The sequence below is a fragment of the Mesocricetus auratus genome, unplaced genomic scaffold (assembly GCF_017639785.1).
Source record: "Mesocricetus auratus isolate SY011 unplaced genomic scaffold, BCM_Maur_2.0 Super-Scaffold_100014, whole genome shotgun sequence".
NCBI classification, from domain to species: Eukaryota; Metazoa; Chordata; class Mammalia; order Rodentia; family Cricetidae; genus Mesocricetus; species Mesocricetus auratus.
Genome location: NW_024429197.1, coordinates 11,559,239 through 11,579,797, shown reverse-complemented (window position 1 = coordinate 11,579,797; position 20,559 = coordinate 11,559,239). Strand labels below are relative to the sequence as shown.

General features: G+C 49.1%; 1 protein-coding gene across 6 annotated transcripts in view; it reads right to left on the bottom strand.

Moving 5' to 3' along the window:
- Nucleotides 1-20,559, bottom strand: part of Ptpru (protein tyrosine phosphatase receptor type U) — a 75,396-nt gene that overhangs the window by 7,306 nt on the left and 47,531 nt on the right. For 2 of the 6 annotated variants that reach the window (XM_013120220.3, XM_013120222.3), the window contains 10 exons: nucleotides 13,698-13,888; nucleotides 13,065-13,140; nucleotides 12,531-12,607; nucleotides 10,920-10,937; nucleotides 5,173-5,209; nucleotides 4,424-4,521; nucleotides 4,219-4,335; nucleotides 3,412-3,566; nucleotides 1,202-1,337; nucleotides 611-760 (listed from right to left, as the gene is read on the bottom strand). In XM_013120220.3, the coding sequence (XP_012975674.1) occupies nucleotides 611-760; nucleotides 1,202-1,337; nucleotides 3,412-3,566; nucleotides 4,219-4,335; nucleotides 4,424-4,521; nucleotides 5,173-5,209; nucleotides 10,920-10,937; nucleotides 12,531-12,607; nucleotides 13,065-13,140; nucleotides 13,698-13,888 (1,055 nt within the window). The remainder of the gene's footprint in view (nucleotides 1-610; nucleotides 761-1,201; nucleotides 1,338-3,411; nucleotides 3,567-4,218; nucleotides 4,336-4,423; nucleotides 4,522-5,172; nucleotides 5,210-10,919; nucleotides 10,938-12,530; nucleotides 12,608-13,064; nucleotides 13,141-13,697; nucleotides 13,889-20,559) is intronic. The other 4 variants (XM_005079530.4, XM_005079531.4, XM_013120221.3 and 1 more) reach the window with 3 other exon arrangements.

Here is a 20,559-nt window from a genome sequence, read left to right as displayed (position 1 = left end):
ATAGCTCCACACCTGCAGGGCCATGGGAACTCCCTTTCTTTCCTAGGTGGCGAAAACAAGAGCTTAGAGAGGTGAGGTGACTTTTTCAGGCTCCCCACAGCTCCTTAAGGTAAGCCAGGATCCAAACCCCAAAAGCCTGGGGCACAACTGCTCTGACACATGTCCTTCACTGTCTCAAAGTCCTTTTCAGTCACCTGGCTCTGTCCCTCAAGCTGGGTCTCAGGTCAGTCCTTCCTGATTGACCCTGGACAGTTACAGTACTGATGATCTTCCAGTACACATGCTCACACTCACACACACACCACTCCTATATACACACTCATACCTATATACACGCACCCCACTTCTATGCACACACACCAAACTCCTACACACACACACAACCCACTCCTATATACATGCTCATGCTCCCCACACCTACACACAAACACACATACACACTCATATACCCCACATCTATACATACACACATTCACACACCCTGCACCCACCTACACACACATCCACCCCCACTCCTATATGTACAACCATGTACAACCATGCCCTGTACACACATAACCAACTTTACACATACACCCCATACCTCACACCTATACACACATCCCCCTACCTGGAATTCTTCCCGAAGCTGGGAGGAATTACTCTGAGGGTCAATTCGGATCATCTCCCTGTAGGTGGCCTTGAACTCATTGACAGGGATCGTGGTCTCCCCGCACAGGCAGGCCTCCAGGATTGCATCATGGATGAAGATGTATTGTTCCTAGAACAGGAGATGAGAATCTAAGAATGAAGAGAGAGCTGGAAGCTGAGCTCTACCAAGGATGAAGGAAAAACATGGCCACAGCTGAGGCAGGGATGCTTGGCTGGGTCCAGCCATCACATCAGCTCATCTACTACATCCCAGGAACATTCCCAGGGGATCATCTGAGCATGGAGGGACAGTCCAAGATCCCAGGTCTAGTGAGGGCACAAAGCCTGGTACCGTGACTCTAGAACCCGCCGCCATCTGACTCACCTGGCACAACACCATGAAGTGAGGTTTGGAGAGAACTACAAGACCCTCCCAACCCCCCACTGCCATGTTTGAGATGGTCCCAGGGAAGAAAGGGCCTGGGATGGCCTGAAGACATGTTACTCCAGCTCTGAGCTTCATGATAAACCTAGATGGAGGGGAGAGGCCGGGGACAGGGCTGGTCTGAACCTCAGTCTGGATCATGTTGACCCGCCGGGAACAGAGGGTCTTCACACAGTTGTAAATGTCCACGACGCCCTCACATTCAGCCATGTCCAACATCACGTCCAGGACGATGTAGCAGCCTGTGCGGCCAGTGCCTGCGCTGAGGGGAAGAGAAGGCCAGAGCCACATCAGGGCCAGGGAATAGAAATCAGGGAAAAGAAGTAGACACCAGAGTATCTGCCATAGCTATATAACTTAGGGGTTGGGAGCACTCCAACAAAGAGTGGTTGTGGAGCTGGAGCTCTGTATGATGTAGCAGAGGACACAGTTGAGGGCATCGAGCAAGACCCGGGGAAGGAAAGGACAGAAAGAGGATAGGAAGACATGGAAGTGAGGCTAGCTCAACTTAACAGTCAAGATTCAGGGGTGGGAGAGATGGAGGTGATTCTCAGAATGCAGTCTAAGAACACACATTCCCCTTGGAAATCCCAGACTCCTTCATATCCTTCAAAACCCACACATTCATACCCATCCACATCCCCAGCTGGAACTTCCAACGCTTCCCAACACATGGCCCTCTTCAAAACTCTCAGAGCAATATGGCTAGCTTCTGCTAAAACACTTGCTACATGGTCCCTATTTATGCGGCCAGCTCCCTAACTCCACCTGGATTCATCACTGCATCCACAAGGAGCAGTGCTGATGGAGGGCGGGTTGGGAAGGAGGCCCCAGGATTCCAGCTTTGAAGCCGCCACCATCAAAGCATCACCGGGGACAACACAGCTCATATCACACAAGCGTTTTGGGAGACCTGGAGAGCATCCACTAGGGCTGAATGTTCACAGATGGTAGGTCTGTGCACACAGAGGGCCCACAGCAATACGTGTGCACTTCCTATCGAAGCCACACCTTAGAACAGCTGTTTCCAACCTGTGGGTCTCGAGCCCTTAAGAGTCACATATCAGATATTTATATTGCGATTCATAACAGCAACAAAATCACAGTTATGAAGCAGCAATGAAATAATTTTACAGTGTGGGGCTATTATCACAGCATGAGGAACCGTATTCAAGGGTCAAAGCATTAATAGGTTGAGAACCACCGTGTTAGAACATCCTTAGTGCTGCCATTTTTTTTTTAGCACCACTATTTCTGGTGAAAACCAGTGGATCCCGAGCAACAGAAGGTGGACAGATACACCAGAGCTTGTTCACCCTGGCATGTGACGCTGTGTGGATGGACCTCACACACAAAGGAGAGGGAAGAAAGTCACACAGCAGAGAGCTCACACTGGGGGGACTTCATTCACACCAGCTTCAAACCCATGAAAGGCTTCCTGCAGGGAAGAAGTCAGATTGTGATTGCTCTGGGAATAGGGAACATTCCGGAACCTGGCTGTGTGCATGGGTGCATGTGCGTGCCTGTGTGCATGTGTGTATGTGTGCATGTGTATGCGTATGTGTCTGTGTGTCTATGTGTGTGTGTAGTGGGGGATTAATACTTTTACACATGGACAAGCTTGTCAGAAGCCAGAGGTCAACATCAGGTGTCATTCCCCAGGAGCACTACACATGGTTCCTTCTGAGCCAGGGTCTCACCCTGGGACCTGGGACTTGCTGGCCAGGCCAGTGAGGGCCAGGGGTTTTCCTGTCTCTGTCTCCCAAGGCCAGGATGACAGGCATGTGCCGCCACGCCCAGCTTTGTACACAGGTGCTGAGGATCAAGCACTTCCGTCTGCCACCCCCACCCCCATGCTTTGTTATTCAATCTAGAAGACTGAGCTCACGGTTCAGCTAGTAAACCATCAGGTGCCGGCACACTCGCTGCTCATGATATAAACTACATTTTGCATGACAGACTTTCTGTATCAGCTGGAACTCATTCTTAGAAGATGCTATCTTAATGAACTCTGAAGAGAGAGGAAGAGAAAGAAAGACAGACAGACAGACACTAACCAGGAGGCTGTCAGGCAAGGGAAATCAGAGTTTGTGAGAATTCCTACAGAGAAGCCAGTATAAGCCACAGGGGCTGTGGGCTTGCAGGCTCCAGGACTCCTCAGCTCTGGTAAGGGGATTCCGGGGGTGCCAACCTCAGAGCCGAAGCTCACAGGATCTTTAGGGAATCATTCTCCCTTATCCTCTGTCCCCAAGCAGGCTGAACCCAAGTCCGGTCCTCTTTAGGGACCATGACCCTGCCCGACTACAGTCCAGCTCCCCCAGCCCTGGCCTTCCCACCTGCAGTGGATGACAACGGGCCCAGCATCAGGTGGAGTGGAAGCCTTCACACGCCTGATGAAGGCCAGCAGCCCCGTGGCATGGTAGGGGACGCCATGCTCTGGCCAGGCTGTAAAGTGGAACTGGCGGACCTCGTGCCGGGTGGAGTAGCCTCTCTGTGGAAACCACAGTGGTGACAGTCAGTTGTCAGCAGCACCTGCCGTGTGCCGGGCTCTGCTTACTCCTCATTGGTGAGGTAAGTATCCGCATCCATTGTGGTGTGAGGAGGAAATGAAGGCCCGGTCGGACAATCCCCTCTGCTGAGGTACACACTCTGTGTTTGGATTGAGTCCACCAGAGGCTTAAAGCCATGCTGTCCAACACCCACCTTATCCCAGGGCTGTTGTGTAAACAGAACAGTACTATGACTCAGGAGTCGCCACGCTTGCACAGCAAGTATTTTTAAAACCCACTGAGCCATCTTGCCAACCCTCCTCTGAGGATTTTACAGAGTAAGTAAGTGGGAACCTAGACCCTGATACATGAGGAAACCCTCTGCCCCTCGCTATTTTCATCTGCAAAACAGAACTGATGGTAAACATGTCATCCTGGGGCTGACACAATGCTCAGCACAGTGTCCCACACAGGGCGGTCATTGCATCTCCATATTTGATGCATACTGGAGTCCAGCGGGAACAGCCACCATCCCATACCTCAGCCAAGATCCCAGCAAGTTAGAAGGGCTTCCTTGCCCCTCCCTCTCCTTTTATGTTTCCAAGGCTCAGGCAATGTAAGCTCTACATGAAACAGGTATAGGGGGAGACTCACCCGCTCCAGGGCAAAGGTGCGCACCACATACTCAGCCAGTGTCTCTGTCTTTACCAGTGTGATCTTGATGTCTCCATACATGTCTGAGTCCTCAGGCCAGTAGCGAGAGCACTTTACCTGGGGCCACCATAGCATAGGGTTCAGCAGGCTCTTAGCCAGCCATGAAGCCCACCCTGCCCCCAACCCGGCCCGCAGTTCCGCTTACCCTGCCCACCTCTACCAGCTTGGTGATCATGACGATGCTCACACACTGTTCCTGCCACACCATGCGCCAGAAATCGTAGATCATTTCAGGCTTCGGCCCTGGGGGCATAGAGAGTGCCTATCCCTGAGCAAGGTTTCCCCCACCCCCACCCCGGCCATGGCCAGCACACCATGATACCCAGTGACACCATCCCTTGTTGGGAAGTTCCCAGGACCCAATTCCAATGGGGACTTTTCACTCATCTCAATATACCCCACCAACCACAGCTTTATGCCTGTAGGGCCCCGGGATTCGCAATAGCAAGGCAGAGCCAGGCTGGAGAGCCTGGTGTGCTAAGGCTTAGTGAGCCATATGGATGGTAGACTCTCAGTCCATGGACAAACCTCTGAGAGAGGTGGATAGAGAGACGGTAGCAGAGGGGAGACTGGACTAGAGGGACCCGGGTGGTCAGTTGGACCAAGAGGCATGCTCCATGACAGTGAGTACAACCCCAGCCCTTACATGCATCACTACAGAGGTACACACAGCGAGGTTACCGGGGAGGGACTGATCATATCAGGAGGCACAGACAGGCAGGGCAGATAAGGGCTGCAGTTAGATATAAGAGACGCAGGCAGGCAATGGGGACACAGAGACGAGACGGATGGGGAGGCAGATGGGGGGCTGAGCAGGTGAGCAGGGAAGGCAGGCAGACGGGCAGCGGACATTCCAGATCATGAGAGGGCGCCACAGGCTAAGGGGCCAGGTACCTTGAGTGGCTATGAAGTGGTTTGACCTGTGGTAGCCCTGGAACAGGAGAATAGGGCGAAATGAATGCCGAGGAACAGACTTCTGTTCCCTCACACTGCTACCTATCACCCTCCTTCCAGGAGCAGTGTCCTCCAGAAACTCGCACCCCCACGTGGAACCTTGTCCTCCCAGTCGCAAAGCCGAGGCAAGCAAGGCTAAGAACCCGGGGTCTTGCCATGGAGCCCTATGGAGGGTGCACCTCTGTGAGCCCGGCAGTCCCCCCACCTTCAAAGCAGGAGAGTTATCTGTTAATAGCAAGGCTGCTGCTCAGAGACAAATGAAGCCCGGGATGCTGCCGCCCAGTTCCCAGAGTCCCAGAAACAGAATCCACCCTGGACCCCAGAGATAGGAGACCCAGCGGTTGTCAGAATCCCCAGTTTCAGTCAGGGCATTCAGAATGTAGAGTACCCTACCCAAGGACCTCAGCTACCCAGAGCCTGCAGGAGAAATCTTAAAGAGGGTTTCAAGTTAGAAGCAAAGGGCCCTTAGATACAATTTTTAAATTGGTTCTTACTGATGATAAGGAATTTTCCTGAGACCCAGTGATGGTCCCACACTGTTCTAAATACTACTGTTTATTTTACATGAAAGAGAAGCCAAGAGCTACCTCATCCTCCATCCCCAGAGACCTCAGATGCATGATCAGTGAGGTCCCAGAGTCATGGTGATGGTCCCCACGCTGTTCTGAACACTACCTTCTATCTGATGTGAAAGAAAAGCCAAGAGCTCCCTCCCATCGCCAGAGCCCTCAGGCCAAACAGGAAAGAGCTGAGGTTCCCAAACCACAGTGACCCCAAGGTCACTCACAGGCTGTATCTTTGTGGGACAAGAGCCAGCCAGGAAGTCTGTGCAGACACTGTGTTAAGTTTCCAAAGCAGAATGGCAGCAGGCGCAAGAGAAAGCCACCAAGTCTCTGCCCCTGGCTCTCAACAGAGCTCCTTGCAATTCATCTGGATCCCCAGGGTTTGAGAACCCAAATGGCCCTAGTGCCTCACTGCCAGGATCCATCCCAGCTGCCCTCAAGAAAACACGCTTTCCCTCTCTTGGCCTCCATCTCCGTTGCTATAAAGTAGATCATATCAAGATTTCCCTCCCAGGGACATGAGGAGTACAAACAGTAATGTAGGTTAAGCATTTATTGCCAGGCCAAATACAAAACAGGGCAAACAGCAGTTGTTATTTTTAACCCTGACTCAAAGGTCTCCAAAGGTCCAGCTGGAGAGATGGTTGCTCTTCCAGAGGTCCTGAGTTCAATTCCCAGCAACCACATGGTGGCTCACAACCATCTATCGTGGGATCTGATGCCCTCTTCTGGTCTGCAGGCAGACATTCTTCTGTATACATCCTTCTGTATACATAATAAAAAAATAAACTTTAAAAAAAGTCTCTAAAGGTCCAAATACTGTTGATAGGCACATGCCTTGAATCCCAGCCCTCAGCAAGCAAAAGCAGAAGGGGGCAAAAGAAGGACTGGAATGGGAGGTGCCCACCCGAGTGTGGCTGGAATGGGAGGTGCCCACCCGAGTGTGGCTGGAATGGGAGGTGCCCACCGGAGTGTGGCTGGAATGGGAGGTGCCCACCGGAGCTCTGAGGTCTAACGGACCCGGGCCCCTGCTGGCAGGTGCCAACAAGTTCCAGCACGTATTAGTATAAATAATGAAGTAGTAGAACTCAATTAAAACCAATCAACTGGGCTGAGGATGAGGCTCAGGGGTAGAGCATTTGCCTAGCATGCAGGAAACTCTGGATTCTATCCCAGTATGCACGCATGCACGCACACACGCATGTGCACACACACACACACAGTGTTCACACAAGCATGCACACACAGACATAAACACACACAAGAAAAACCACATTGATCCCAATGATTGGCTATTATAAAATTTATGTCTGTCACTTCACCTAGAGGAGATAACTTTGGCACTTTTGGTATGCAGAGACCCTGGGATGTGGTCAAAGGCAGACTTGGGCTCAGAGGGTGGGGCTGGATCTGGAAAATGCATTTCCAGCCAGTTCTTTGACAATGCCCACACTGCAGAGCCTCAGACAGCAAGAACATCCAGTAAGGCTGGACGTTTCCAAGCCTCTGTTGCCCTCTGCAACTGGATGACAGCCAGACAGCCTCACAGTTCCCCCTGGGAAAAGTCAAAACCCCTTCAAAGTGACTAACTCTGAAAAACCTCGGGAGTACTCCTTCGTCACTACAACAGCCTCCCATGTCCCGAGCCATTGCCTCTGGAGAAGGTCAGAGGGACAGCAGAGGCGGAGGGTCAGGAGGGCCTGGTCCTAGCTTGGGAACAGGTTACCCTGAACTGCTTGTGCCCCGGCACCCAGCAAAACCAGTTTGCCTAAACTCCGCCCACTAAACTCCGCCCACCACAGGTTCATCATCAGATTCAGCCAGCTCTACACCTCTACCCTTATTCCACAAGGGCCCAGGCTCCATGCCAGCATTCAAGCGTTAGTCAGTAACAGAGGACCTGAACTCAACTAAACAGAATGATTGGGCTTGATATAGTTGAATGCTTGCCAGGCATGGGAGAGACTCTGGAATCCAGCCCCAGCATAAAAAGGAAGGGAACCTGATTGATTGCCCAGTGAGTGGATGACCTAAAATTCAGCTCTGTTGCAACTGTTTCCAGTCCTTTCCAGGATCCCATTCTTTCACTATTGGAAAATTACATTTTGGAGAAAGTGGCCCAGAGCCATCCAACCAACCTTGTCATGCAGGCCTATTTGTTTTTGTTTTAATATGTATTTATTTATCATTTATGTGCATACATGTATGCCTACATGAGTTTATGTGTGTCGTGTGTGTGTGTGTGTGTGTGTGTGTGTGTGTGTAGGAACAGCAGAGCCTGGAGGAGGACATCGGATTCCCTAGAACTGGAATTACAGTTGGTTGTGAGCCATCTGCGGGTTGTTGGAATTGAACTCAGATCCTCTGGGAGAGCAGCCTGTGCTCTTAACCACTGAGAAAGGGGCTCTCCAAGCCCCCATACAGTCCTATTTGGAGCAAGTGTACGGGCACACAACTCAAAATTTCTACATGTTCATTTTTTAAATGTTACATTTTTATTTAATTTGTGATTACGGGGAAGAGCGTGCATGGGTAAGTGCTGCAGCATGTGTGTGGATGTCAGGCGACAACCCACAGGGTCAGTTCTCTCCATCTCCTGTGTGGGATCCCAGGGCTCAAACTCTGGTCATCAGGCTGAGCATCAGAGTTTTACCTGCTGGGCCATCTCGCAGCCCTAACTTCTCACGTAAGACATCTGCTACTGTACAATCATATTACACAAAGAACACTAATAGAAGTTTTTCTATGCCTACGTGTGTATGTACACATGTGCAGGTGTAGGGGTGAGGGTTGCACATGCCAGCAGGGTACATGTGTGCATTGTGTAGATACCAGACAACAACCTCAAGTACTAGTCTTAGACCAGCTGTCTACCTCCTTGAAGACGGGATGTCTCTTTGGCCTGATACCTTTCAATAGGGCTAAACTGGCCAACCAGCCCAAAAGATCCACCTGGCTCTCCTTGCCCAGTGCTGGGATTACAAACATGAGTCCCCACATGGGTTCTGGGAATTGAACATGGGTCCTAACACTTGCAAAGGAAGCATTTACCAACTCACCCATGCCCAAACCCCCATAAATACAAGTTTTAAATGATTGTATTTTAAAGTGAGCAAATCACCCTGCACACTTCCACTTTTGGGAGTGGCACTGGAGAGCTCTGGACCTCATGCCCCAAGCAGGTGCTAGGATCACACAATCTGCACCCTTGCTGGAGTCTGAGTGGGTGGTGCTGGGGGGCAGTGGATGACAATGCTGGCTGTGGCCTTGCAGAAGTCACATCACCTTTCTCAGACTCAACATTCTCACCTGCCAAATGACCCTTTGAATTCTAAGTGCCTGGGACCTGGCAGGTGCCGTTGGCAACACGATTGTTCACTGGCATTTGAATTAGCATTAAGCCCAGTGAGACTTCTAAGGGTATTTCTTAAGAGTCTGACTAGAGGGAACCAAATGGTGAGATTCAAAGGCAAGTCTAAGGCCAGTAAGGACCAATATTCATCACAACCCACAGGGGGCGCTAGGACTCAGCACATCCACTGTCTTTTGTGAGCCTAATGGGTCTTTTTCATTTGAGAATTTTGCAAACCAACTGTGTGACTGCACTCAAAATAAGGGGCACGGCTGAGATAATTGGCTGTCTCTGCCAAATGTGACTGGGGGAACCTCTCACGTCTTATGTTAGTCTCTCTATGTTGTCCGGAAGTCTGATAATGAACAGAAGCCTAGCAATGATAAAAAAAAAAAATGAAATATCTTTTTTTAAAACTAGATAAAATGGAAAACATACCCACAAAATAGCAAAGAATACCAGTCATTAAATAGTATGAAATATAATCCTCACATTCAGGAGGCTGAGGCAAAAGATTGCTGTGTATTTGAGTCCGGCCTCAGCTACGTAGTAACTTCCAAGCAAGCCTAGCTACAGAGTGAGACTCCATATCAAAAAGCCAAATTAATAATAATGATGATGTTGATTATAAATACTATGAAAATAAAATGTTTTAAAATCAATTCAAAGCCGGGTGGTGGTGGTGTACGCCTTTAGTCCCAGCAGTCGGGAGGCAAAGGCAGGCAGATCTCTGTGAGTTCAAGGCCAGCCTGATCTACAAGAGCTAGTTCCAGGACAGGTTCCAAAGCTACACAGTGTCTCAAAAAACAAACAAACAAACAAATCAAGTCAAAGGATGACTAAATTAGTTTGGATTCTTTTCTCTTTCATTTTCTTTCTTTTTTTACTTATTTTAAGACAGGTTAGCCTCAAACTTACTATGTATCTGAGAATGACCTTGAATTTCTTTGATTTTTGTTTTGTTTGTTCTTTGAGATGAGGTCTTTCTACACGGCCCTGGCTGTCCTGGAACTCGCTCTGTGGACCAGGCTGGCCTCCATCTCAGAGCCCGCCTGCCTCTGCCCCCCAGCGCCACCACTCCCAGTTTTTATATGAATCTTGGTCTAAACCCAAGGCTTCATGCATGCTTGGCCAGCATTCCACTAACTGAGCTGTCCTCAGCCCTTGGTTTAATTCTCCAAAGAGCAAAAGATTTTACAATTTTTAAACTGATATTCAAACTAATTTTAAAAAAAAGAAAAAGAAGCACATTTGAATTGAGGCTAAATGGAGGGCAAATTGATGGGGGTTGTTTTTAAGTAAACTGACCACAAAGGGATTTGAACACTAGGGAGATGAGTTAGGCCTGGCCAGGCCTGTCTGAGGCCTCGGCCTCTCGGAGCCATGGCAGAGAAAAGGGCTCTCCGGGAAGCTTCCCAGCTCTACACTCCAGAAGCTCTACAGAAGGGCAGAGCTGGTAGAGCTCACAGGAAATGGCTAGTCAGGGGGACAAAGGTGACAGCAGTGACCAGCACCCCAACAAAGCTGTCCTTGTTGAGAGAACCAAAGGTGGGAAGGAATGTCTCCCAGTGGGGAGACAGTCTTCAGTTGAGGCAGCCCCTGGCAGGCTGCTGGGATGTGTGGCTGGTATTCAGTGTCAGGAGAGGGGAAGGAGGGAGAGAAAGAGAGACAGCCAGCCAGAGTCTGTGAGAGGTCACGGGACACAGCCATTCCACGAGACAGGAAAAGGAGGAGAAGGAGGAAGAGGAGGAGGAGAGGGAAAAGATACTTACTTGTCGGTTTATCCGAATCTTAATGATTCCAGTGAGGGAACAGAACAAAGCAAAAGAGACAGATGTTAGGCCAGAGGTGGATGGAGGTGGACGGGGCACAGGAGAGGCCAGAAAGGGTGGCATGAGTTGGCAGGCAGAACAGAGACAGGAGGCCAGCACTTGGGTGGAGAGAGGGATGGGCATGTCCCTGTCAGGGCCCAAGAGAAACCAACCAGGTAGAACCAGTGAGAAAAGTCCACCGTCTCCAAGCTGCCCAAGCCTGTGAACAGGCCAGGCTTGACTCTTCCCCCAGGCAAGGGGCAGCATGGGAGGCAGGGAGAAGGCAAAGTGTTCTGGGAAACAAGGGTGGCACACGTAGCTCCAGGAGGAAGATGGAAGAGGGAGAGAAGAGTCATCTCCCAAGGTCCTGATGACCTCAACCCTGGGATCCTATGGCTTCCTCCTGGGCCTTTGCCTTCGCCGTTTGTAGCTGAGTCCCTCCCCTTCCTCCACAGCCACACTGCTTCTCCCACAGTCCACACAGCCAGCCCTGGCTTCTGCCACTAACGGGCTCTGTGACACTTTTCTTCTTGCCTATGCCTTCCCAGCTAATCTGAAATGAATCTCCTTCAGTGTTAATCTCTTTCCCCATACTAGAATCTCCGTATTAGAGAGAGAGAGAGAGAGAGAGAGAGAGAGAGAGAGAGAGAGAGAGAGAGAGAGAGAGAGAGAGAGCAATAGTCACGTGATCTCATCTCTGTCCCTGGTGCCCAGGTGCTCAAAATACATTTCCTACACAATTAAAGGATGCTCTTCCAAGCTCAGCTTGCTGCACGGAGTGCAGTCAAGTCCCTGGGCCTTGCCCGGTTCACATCACCACCACCCCCATCCATACCTGGGAAGTCTGCCCTCTCTTGGACCCGCTCTCCCGTCCACCCAGATCTAATAGGTGTCAGGATAGCCAAATGGTCAGCACCAGAGGCTGCAGAGACAGCCTAGCTGGGGCTTGAGTCCTTTCTTTACCACTCTAGCTGTGTGTCCTAGAGCCAGTAACTTCACCTCTCTGAGCTCCAGCTTCCTCCTCTTACAGGGGAGTTCATGCATTATAGGATGATAAGGTTATATGAAACTTGAGATTGTGTGTAAAGCGCTTATCACTATGCCTGGCACATAGTATGTGCTCAGTAAACATGCCTCCCTGTATGTGAAGGGCCACTGTAATCAAAGTCAAAACACTTGACAACTTCCTGGTGACCCTGGGAGATGGCCCGAGGCCTTAGCCCTGCCACACAAGGTCTTTACCATCTAGCCCTGCATAACCTCTTCAGCTTCACTATGGAAATCAAGAGACTCCCACCTCCAAGCTCTTGGCCCCTTGCTGAGGCAGCTCCTCCCTTCCCTCAGCCTCTCTGTCTGATTCCAGACCTTGCTTTACCTCCCCAGTACAGCACTCAGGATACTTCCTGCAGGCAGCCACCTACTCTCAGCTCCCCATCTCTGAGTTCCTGACATCAAATGCAACTCAGCCATTCAGACCCCCAATTACTCTCTGGTAGGTTTCCGCCCTGCATGGACAGTGAGCCTGGAGGGGACAGGGACAGGTAAGCAGAAAGAGCCGGGCAAGGCACTCACGTCTATGTAGTTGGCAGAAATGTAGTCAGCATCCGGGTCTCCCAGCATTGGGTGCAGTTTCACTCGGTGACGGTCATCTGGGAACAGAGTGACAGAGCAGAGCTGTCAGGGAGTCTGGAGCTTGGTAGGTGGGGAAGGTCTCTTGGAGGCTAGGGGAAGTGTCCAGGCATGGCTGCCAGGTGACCTCTAAGGGCTCAGAGATGACCTTGGAAAGCTCTGGGCACTGTGAGGCTAGACCAACGGTTTGAGTCTGGGCATGGAGTTAAAACAGAAGATAAGCAGCAATTAGATGTGCAACCTTGAACCAAGGTCTCCTGCTCCCAAACCTCTGTTTCCTCATCTTGACGATAGGATTATACTGCCTCCCCTGTCACAGGGCAGCGATGGTGACAATGGTGTGAGACACTGTGCCCTCACACACGAGGCCAGGGCCCTTATGTTTCTGAGGACAAGACTCCCCAGAGCATACTCTAGCCATTCACCTCCTCCCTCCCTCCTGTCATTGTGAGCCCCAGCCCCTTCCCTGGGACTCACAGGCAGACACTGTCTCCTGCCGGCTGCCTTTGAGCTTGTCTTTCTTTTTGGTGGCATCCCAGCCTTCAAAGAAACTCTGTCAATGGGAAAATGTAGTCAGTGGGACAGAGAGGCCCCAAGACTCTTGGGACCCCTCTCCACAGGGGAATGAGGGAGGCAGGGTGGGGGACAGGGCACATGAGTGTGTCAGGAAGGAAAAGCTGAATGAAAGAGAGGTCAGAGTTCATAGTTTAGGGTACAGAACTCTGAGTTTGAGCTGGGAAGAGAGGAGAGATGAAATGGTAAAGATTAAGGGTGAGATTAAGCGTAAGTGGGGGCAGTGCTGGTGTCCAGATGAGGGTAGCTGGGATCCAAGGAGGAGGAGCTTAGGATGAGGGTCATGGGTCAATGTCAGGATAGAGTTAGGTCAAGGTCAGCATTGATGTGGTTCCAACCACAGACAGGACTAGACTCATGGTCAGGGTGGAGCTGGGATGGAACAGTGAGAAACCAGACCGTCCGAGCTTGAAGGAATGCTCAGATTCAAGGTCAAAGGGTAAGTTGAGCTGGGGACCGTCAAAGGGAAGGTCCAACAGGGTTACACTGAGAGTTGCCAAGTGAGGTTCCACAGTGAGGAGAACGGGCCGGGCCCACCTCATATTCCTGCTTGAAGCCATAGCCCTCTGCCGTCTTCATCTGGTTGATGTGTTGTAGGAGGTCAGCTACCCGTACTGCGGGGTGCAGCTGTCCTGTGTGATACGGGGAGCCCTTCCGGCCACATGGGCGCCGAGGGGAGCCCCCCAGGAGGCTGCTGGCCTCGGTGACCCCACTGCTTCGCTGGTCTCCTGTAGCCAGAGGAAGGGAAAAGGCCTCTCACATATATGAATACCCAGCCTGGAAGCCTTAGAAGGACTCCGGCAGAGTGGAGACAGGGAGCACAGCCAACATGGGGGGTGACTGGGTCATTCCTCAGAGTCAAGCTCAGCAAGGCTACCCTGCATGAGGCCCTGCAAGCCACACCCTTCGGTATCTCTGGTTTCCCATCTACAAAATAAGCAGATCAACTGAAGTGACACATAGGGTCCTCGTGGTTGTATCACCCTGTGATCCTGTGACATCTTCATACCATCCTACCAGGTTTCACTGCTCAACCTGCACAGGCAGCATTAGCAGAGCCCTGGACATGCCCTCCTCTTCCAGGGAACAACCTGGAACACTGGCAACTCCCAGCAATTACCCCCATTCAAAGATGAGCAGAGCAAAATTAGCTTGCACAGCCGCCCCCTCCGCCGACAATGCCAGGCACCTGAATAGAGTGTTTCTCCTGTGCCAGCATTTCCATTGTCAGCCAGGGTGGTGGCCCAGACAAGGGGGCCCCATGGACCCCAGACCCTGCCAGACAGACACGCCTTCTCTCCAGCTCTTAGAATCAGCATCCCCAAGGACACCCTGGTTCCAGAGATCAGGTCTGAGACCGGGGAAAGCAGCCATAGCTTCTCCTACCCAGAGCCCTCGCTCCCTGTCTGGCTCCTAGCTTCTCTCGGAAAAGGCTGCATGACTGACCGGAGACCTGTCCTTCACATTTCTCATTGATCTGGTCAGGCAGGGACTGTAAAGGGATCTCTGGTGGGTGCCTGTTCTTCCTTTCCCAGAGCCTCCCACATGGCTGTTCCCTCTGCCTCAATACCCTTCCCCCCCTATCCTTTATGCCTGGAGAACTGATACCTGTCCTCCAAGTCTCAGTCAAAATGATCCCCTAGAGGCCTTCTCCAGTGCTGGCCTGTGTTCCTCCTTAGTGACTCACAGAGATGAATGCAAGATACCCAGGCCACTTCCCAGACCCCAGACAGATCAGGGAGACTGTCCCCTCAGCTTCCTATGCCAAGGTTTGAAAACTGCCTCTGGGTAGGAATTCAAGGCCGTGGCAGAATCTTCCTGCTTTGCTGTTCTCCTCTCAGCAGCTCCAGTCCTAAGAAGCGCCCAGTTAACAGAGAACTGTCTCCTGAATTTGATCCTGAGTTCTGGTCACTTCTAGCTGGAGAACTAGCCAGTTACTAGTTTATCACACAGTCAGATGCCTCGTGCCCTTAACCTTACAGAAGGGGAAGCTGAGATTCAAAGAGACAAGATAGGACCCATATCAGAGTGGTAAGTATAGTAAGAACTCAGGATGGCTGAGTAGGCAAAGTGCTCCCTGTGCAAGCATGAGGACCTGAGTTCAGATCCCCAGCACCCAAGTAAAGAGCTGGGCACAGTGGCAGACACCTTTAACTCCAACACCTGGAAAGCAGAAACGTATATGTCCTGGGGGCTTGCTAACCAGCCAGTCTAGCTGAATCTGGCAGCTTCCAGTTCAGAGAAACCTGTCTCACAAGATAAGATGGAGAAACAGACATCCCAAAAACATCTGGACTCCACATGAGCCTGAAAACATGTGGCTGCACACACACACACACACCATACAAGCCTGAAAACATGTGGCTGCACACACACACACACACACACGAACACTTACACATATACATGTATTTGCAGACAGGAACACTTACACACATATGTATGCACGTGTGAGTGTTTACACATGTGGACACACATATACATGTGCAGACTCCCATGAACATACACACAGAAACATATGAACACATATACACAAACACACAAATTAGATAAAGAGAGGAGAGATCTGTGTTTAAAGGCGCAATTCTGATGTAAATAGAAAGAAGCAGGTTTATTCCCCGTAAGACCTCGTAGGGCTTCCAGCAATTTGGTGTGCAAGTGAAATATTCAAGAGATGAATGGAAGGAAGGGCGCTTCCCGACTCTCCATGAAGGGCTCTTTGTGTTTTATAGAAACATCCTCGGGGCCTGCAGTACAGTGTGGGCGGAGACTGACAGAAGGCTCTGGAGTCAGGCAGATCTCAGATCAAATCCCAGCTCTGCATTTGACCTTGGGGATGCTACTTAGTCTGCCTAAACTTCCAATTTTACACATCAAATGAAGTGAAAACTGATACTGCTCAACATGCCGATGTAAACGCTAAATAATAAGACAACATATAAGAGGTCCCCAGAGCCTGGCACCAGGCATTACCACCCACGGCAATCGTTGGCTTTGTTTCCAGGAAAGGGAGTCGCTGAGTCCCCGAAAGCCAGGGCAGCTGGCTGACTGAATGCTTGATCCTTCTCCATTATAAGACACTGGCCCAGCCTGAAAAGCCAGTCAGTTCCTAGAAGCAGCCACAACTACACAGGGTGAGGAAATGCAAGACTTCAAGACAGGTTACTGGGGCTGGAGAAATGGCTCTGCCAGCAAAGCACTCGCTACACAAACCATGTGGACCTGAGTTCAATCCCCAGTGCTCATGTAAAAGAAATCCAGGCATGGTGGCATGCAATGGTAATCCCACTGCTGGGGAGGCAGAGACAATAGGATCCCTGGCAGCTCACTGGCTAAACAGTCTAGCTTAGTGTGAACTATAGGCTCAGTGAGAGACCCTGTCTCAGGTGATGAGTAACTGAAGAAGACATCTGATGTCAAAATCTGGCACCCATTCTGGCACACACACTTGTATACACACACAAGTACACTCACACACATACATAACACATGCACACACAAAGGACTTCTGCTGGTTCAAAGAACTCAGAGCATAAAGGATACTGGGAGCTCAGGGGTTTGCTCTGGACACAGAGTCAATGGCTCATGAAGTGATCACCAGGTAGAAAGAGAACCAAACAAGTGTGTCAGGAGACTGACCATTTATCCCACAGACACTGGCCAGCAGGCATGTAAGTGCCGTCAGTTTCTGATGACCAAAAACCTAGTTAAAACCCTGATGTGAAGCCAAAGCTGAATCCAGGCAGCTTACAGATGAGACCAAGAACAAAGCAAGATATTTTACAGATGAGATCACTGGGAAGGGATGGGGCTTCCACCCACTGAGCCCCAGCCCTCCATTTTCTTATTTTATTGATTTCTTTATTTTGGTAAAATGAAGGTTAATGAATACCACTGAGTGATGTAAAAGGGTGAGAATTCAAGGAGGAAAACTACAAAAAGGAAATAAGTGCATGTCGACCTCGACATGGAATAGAAAAATCCCCTGACAACTATAACACCAATTGCATCGTTTTCTGATATATGTGTGATATTTTTATAGATATATCAAAAAATCAAAAGTGACTCAAAAATAGAAAGTCTGAAAGCCTGGATCCTCTAAAGAAGCTGGTTATGAGTTTCACATCTTGGCCTGGGGTGACCTACTCTGCCAACCTGAGTTCAATCCTTGAGACCAGCACAGTAAAAGGAGAGAACCGAGTCTTATGCCTGTCTGCTGATCCCCACATACACACACAGTGGTACTCATGTACCTACACACATCCACATATATGCATAGAAAATATGTAAATGAAAATGTAATATATAAACAACTTCTCAAGACTCTTGATAGCACTAATTGTCTCCAGTGCTCACATGGCAGTGGCCCGGGTCTCCATTTCCCAGGATCACTCTGGACTCCTCAATTTGTCCTTGAGTTCCCTGAGAGAAGAGCTATATTTCAATCATCTCTCCTTCTTCCTCCATCCCCACCCCCACCCCATCCGGCCACCTTTTCCAATGGCACTCAGCAGCAAGGCCTGTGCCAACCCCAGCTCAACACCCATTCTGTTTTCTTTAAAGAACCTTAAGGATCCTTATTTATTTATTTTGGGCTTGTTTTTTGTTTTGCTTTTGTTTTTTGTTTTGTTGTTGTTGCTGTTTTTCGAGACAGGATTTCTCTGTGCAACTTTGGATGTCGTGGAACTTGCTCTGTAGACCAGGCTGGCCTTGAACTCAGAGATCCACCTGCCTCTGCCTCCTAAGCACTGGAATTAAAGGGATGCACCACCAGCACCTGGCTATTTTGGGGGTTTTTGTTTGTTTATTTTGTTTTTGTTTTTGCTTTGAGACACGATTTCTCTATGTAGTCCTGGCTGTCCTGGAACTTACCATACAGACCAGCCTGGCCTCAAATTCACAAGAGGCCTGCCTTTGCTTCTGGAGTACTGGGTTTAAGGGCATGCATTACCATGCCTGGCAAAATGTAATAATTCTTAAAAGAAATTTTAATCTTTCCATAAAGAAAACAACAACAAAAAAGATTGTTTCTTGATGAATTCCACCAAACTTTCCAGAAGTGAATTAGTCTAACCTTCCATGACAAAGGAAAAAGCAGAAACCCAGTGAATTTTTAAAATTCTGATACCAAAACCAGACAAGAAAAGTATAACACAAAACCATTTATGAGAACAGACCACCCAGAAAGACCACTTGAACAATGAGTACAGTAAATTACAAGATGTAAAAATATCACTCACTTCATTAACAAATGAAAGAGAAACCATGGCTATTGCAGTAAGTATGAGAGAGTATCTTGCAAGTTTAATGACTGTTTAGTCTGAAACCCACTTAGCAAACTGAAAACTGAAGGGAATTATCAAGCCCAAGCCCTCAGCAAACTACTCTCCATGTTTAAATTTTGGAAGCATCTTCCTAAAGCTAATAAAACAAGACAAAGATTCCTGCTATGATCACCCCTACTCATATAATACTACAGGTATGTAGTTAAGGTTTCAGTTGCTGTGGCCAAACACCATGACCACAGCAACCCTTATAAAGAAAACATTCAATTGGGTGGCTTACAGTTCAGAGGTCCAGTCCATTATCATCATGGAGGGACCTGGCAGCATGCAGGTAGACATGGTGCTGGAGAAGGAGCTGAGAGCTTTACATCTTGATCCACAGGCAACAGGAAGTAGTCTAAGACACTGAGCATGGCTTGAGCATACATGAGACCTCAAAGTTCACCTCCACAGTGACACACTTCCTCCAACAAGGCCATACCTACTCCAACAAATCCACATCACCTAATAGTGCCACTCCCTTTGGGGGCCATTTTCTTTCAAACCACCACAAGGTACCCAGCAGCAATGTTCAGAAAACCATGGAAATAAAGGCCTAGAACAGTGATTTTTAATCTGTGGGTTGAGACCCCTTGGGGGGTGCAAATTAGATATCCTGCATATCAGATATTTACATTGTGACTCATAGCATTAGCAAAATTACAGTTATGAAGTAGAAATGAAATAATTTGATGGTTGGGGGTCACCACAACGTGAGGAATTGTATCTAAGGGCACAGCATTAGGAAGGTTGAGAGCCACTGCCCTAGGAGAAAGAGAAGTGCTGGTGTCTGCAGATCCTCTGACTACACTGGAAACCTGAAGGATTCTACAGATGCATTAGCACTCAGGAGAACATCTATAGAGAAGTATGAACTGAAGATCAAGCCACAGACAAAAAAAAAAATCAATTGCAAGCAGGGCGTGATAGCACAGACCATTAATCCCTCTGGAGGCAGAGGCAGGAGAATCTCCGTGAATTTGAGGTCAGCCTGTTCTACAGAGTGAGTTCCAGGAAAGCCAGAACTATATAGTGAGATCCTGTTTCCAAAAAAGAAATGATGGAGGGAGGAAGGGAAGGAGATATTTTAAAGTGTGCTGCTTGCATTAGAAGTCAAAAATAAGAACCAGTAAAATGGCTCACCAGGTAAAGGGTGCTTGCCACTAAGCCTGATGATCTGAGTTCAATTGCCAGGACCCACAAAGTAGAAGGAGAAAACTGAGTTTTTCCTCTGACCTACACACACACACACACACACACACACACACACACACACACACACAATTTTAGGTTTCTGCGTAAGAGAACTGGAAAGGGTACACCTTAGTGTAAGACACTGTGCTTAGCGAGTACTGGCCTGGGTTCAGTTCTCAGAACCAAAGAGCAAAGGACCTGACATAGCTCCCAAAGGTTGGACAGAGTTTAAGGAGAAAAATGTAGATGTAAATAAACAAGGTGATATGTGTCATGTTTATACACAGCGTTCATGAGAAGAAAGATGTTTTATAAGACATCTGTTATCTTAAAAATGATTCCTAGATTTGATACGAAGCCACTTGAAAATACAATTCTAAAATTTGTTAGCAAAGAGATTGAAGACAAAAACAAAAAACAAAAACCACGAAGAGCAGAAATGGTGAGTATGTCTCAAATATCCAGATAGCTAAGAGCACCCCATGATTTCAGCCCAGAGACCAACCAGAATATTGACCCAATAGAAAAAAAGCCAGAATTCAACCCACACATCACAACACTGTGATAGAATGACAGGGACAGCTCTGTAAACCTGTAAAGAGTGAAGGGTCCATGAGATGGCTCAGCAAGTAGAGGCGCTTGCCACACAAGCCTGGTGACCTGAGTTTGATTCCCCAAACAAACCTAAATGCAGAGGAAGAACACAGACTCCACAGAGTGGTCCTCCAGCCTCCACATGTTGGCAGTGGTACAAACTCCTCTACCCCCACATCATATACACATAAAATGAATCAAAACAAGCTTTTAAGAAAGAAAATGATACAGAAGCTGCTCATTATTCCTGTGCATTAAAGAAAATCCTTAATTCATGCCACACACAA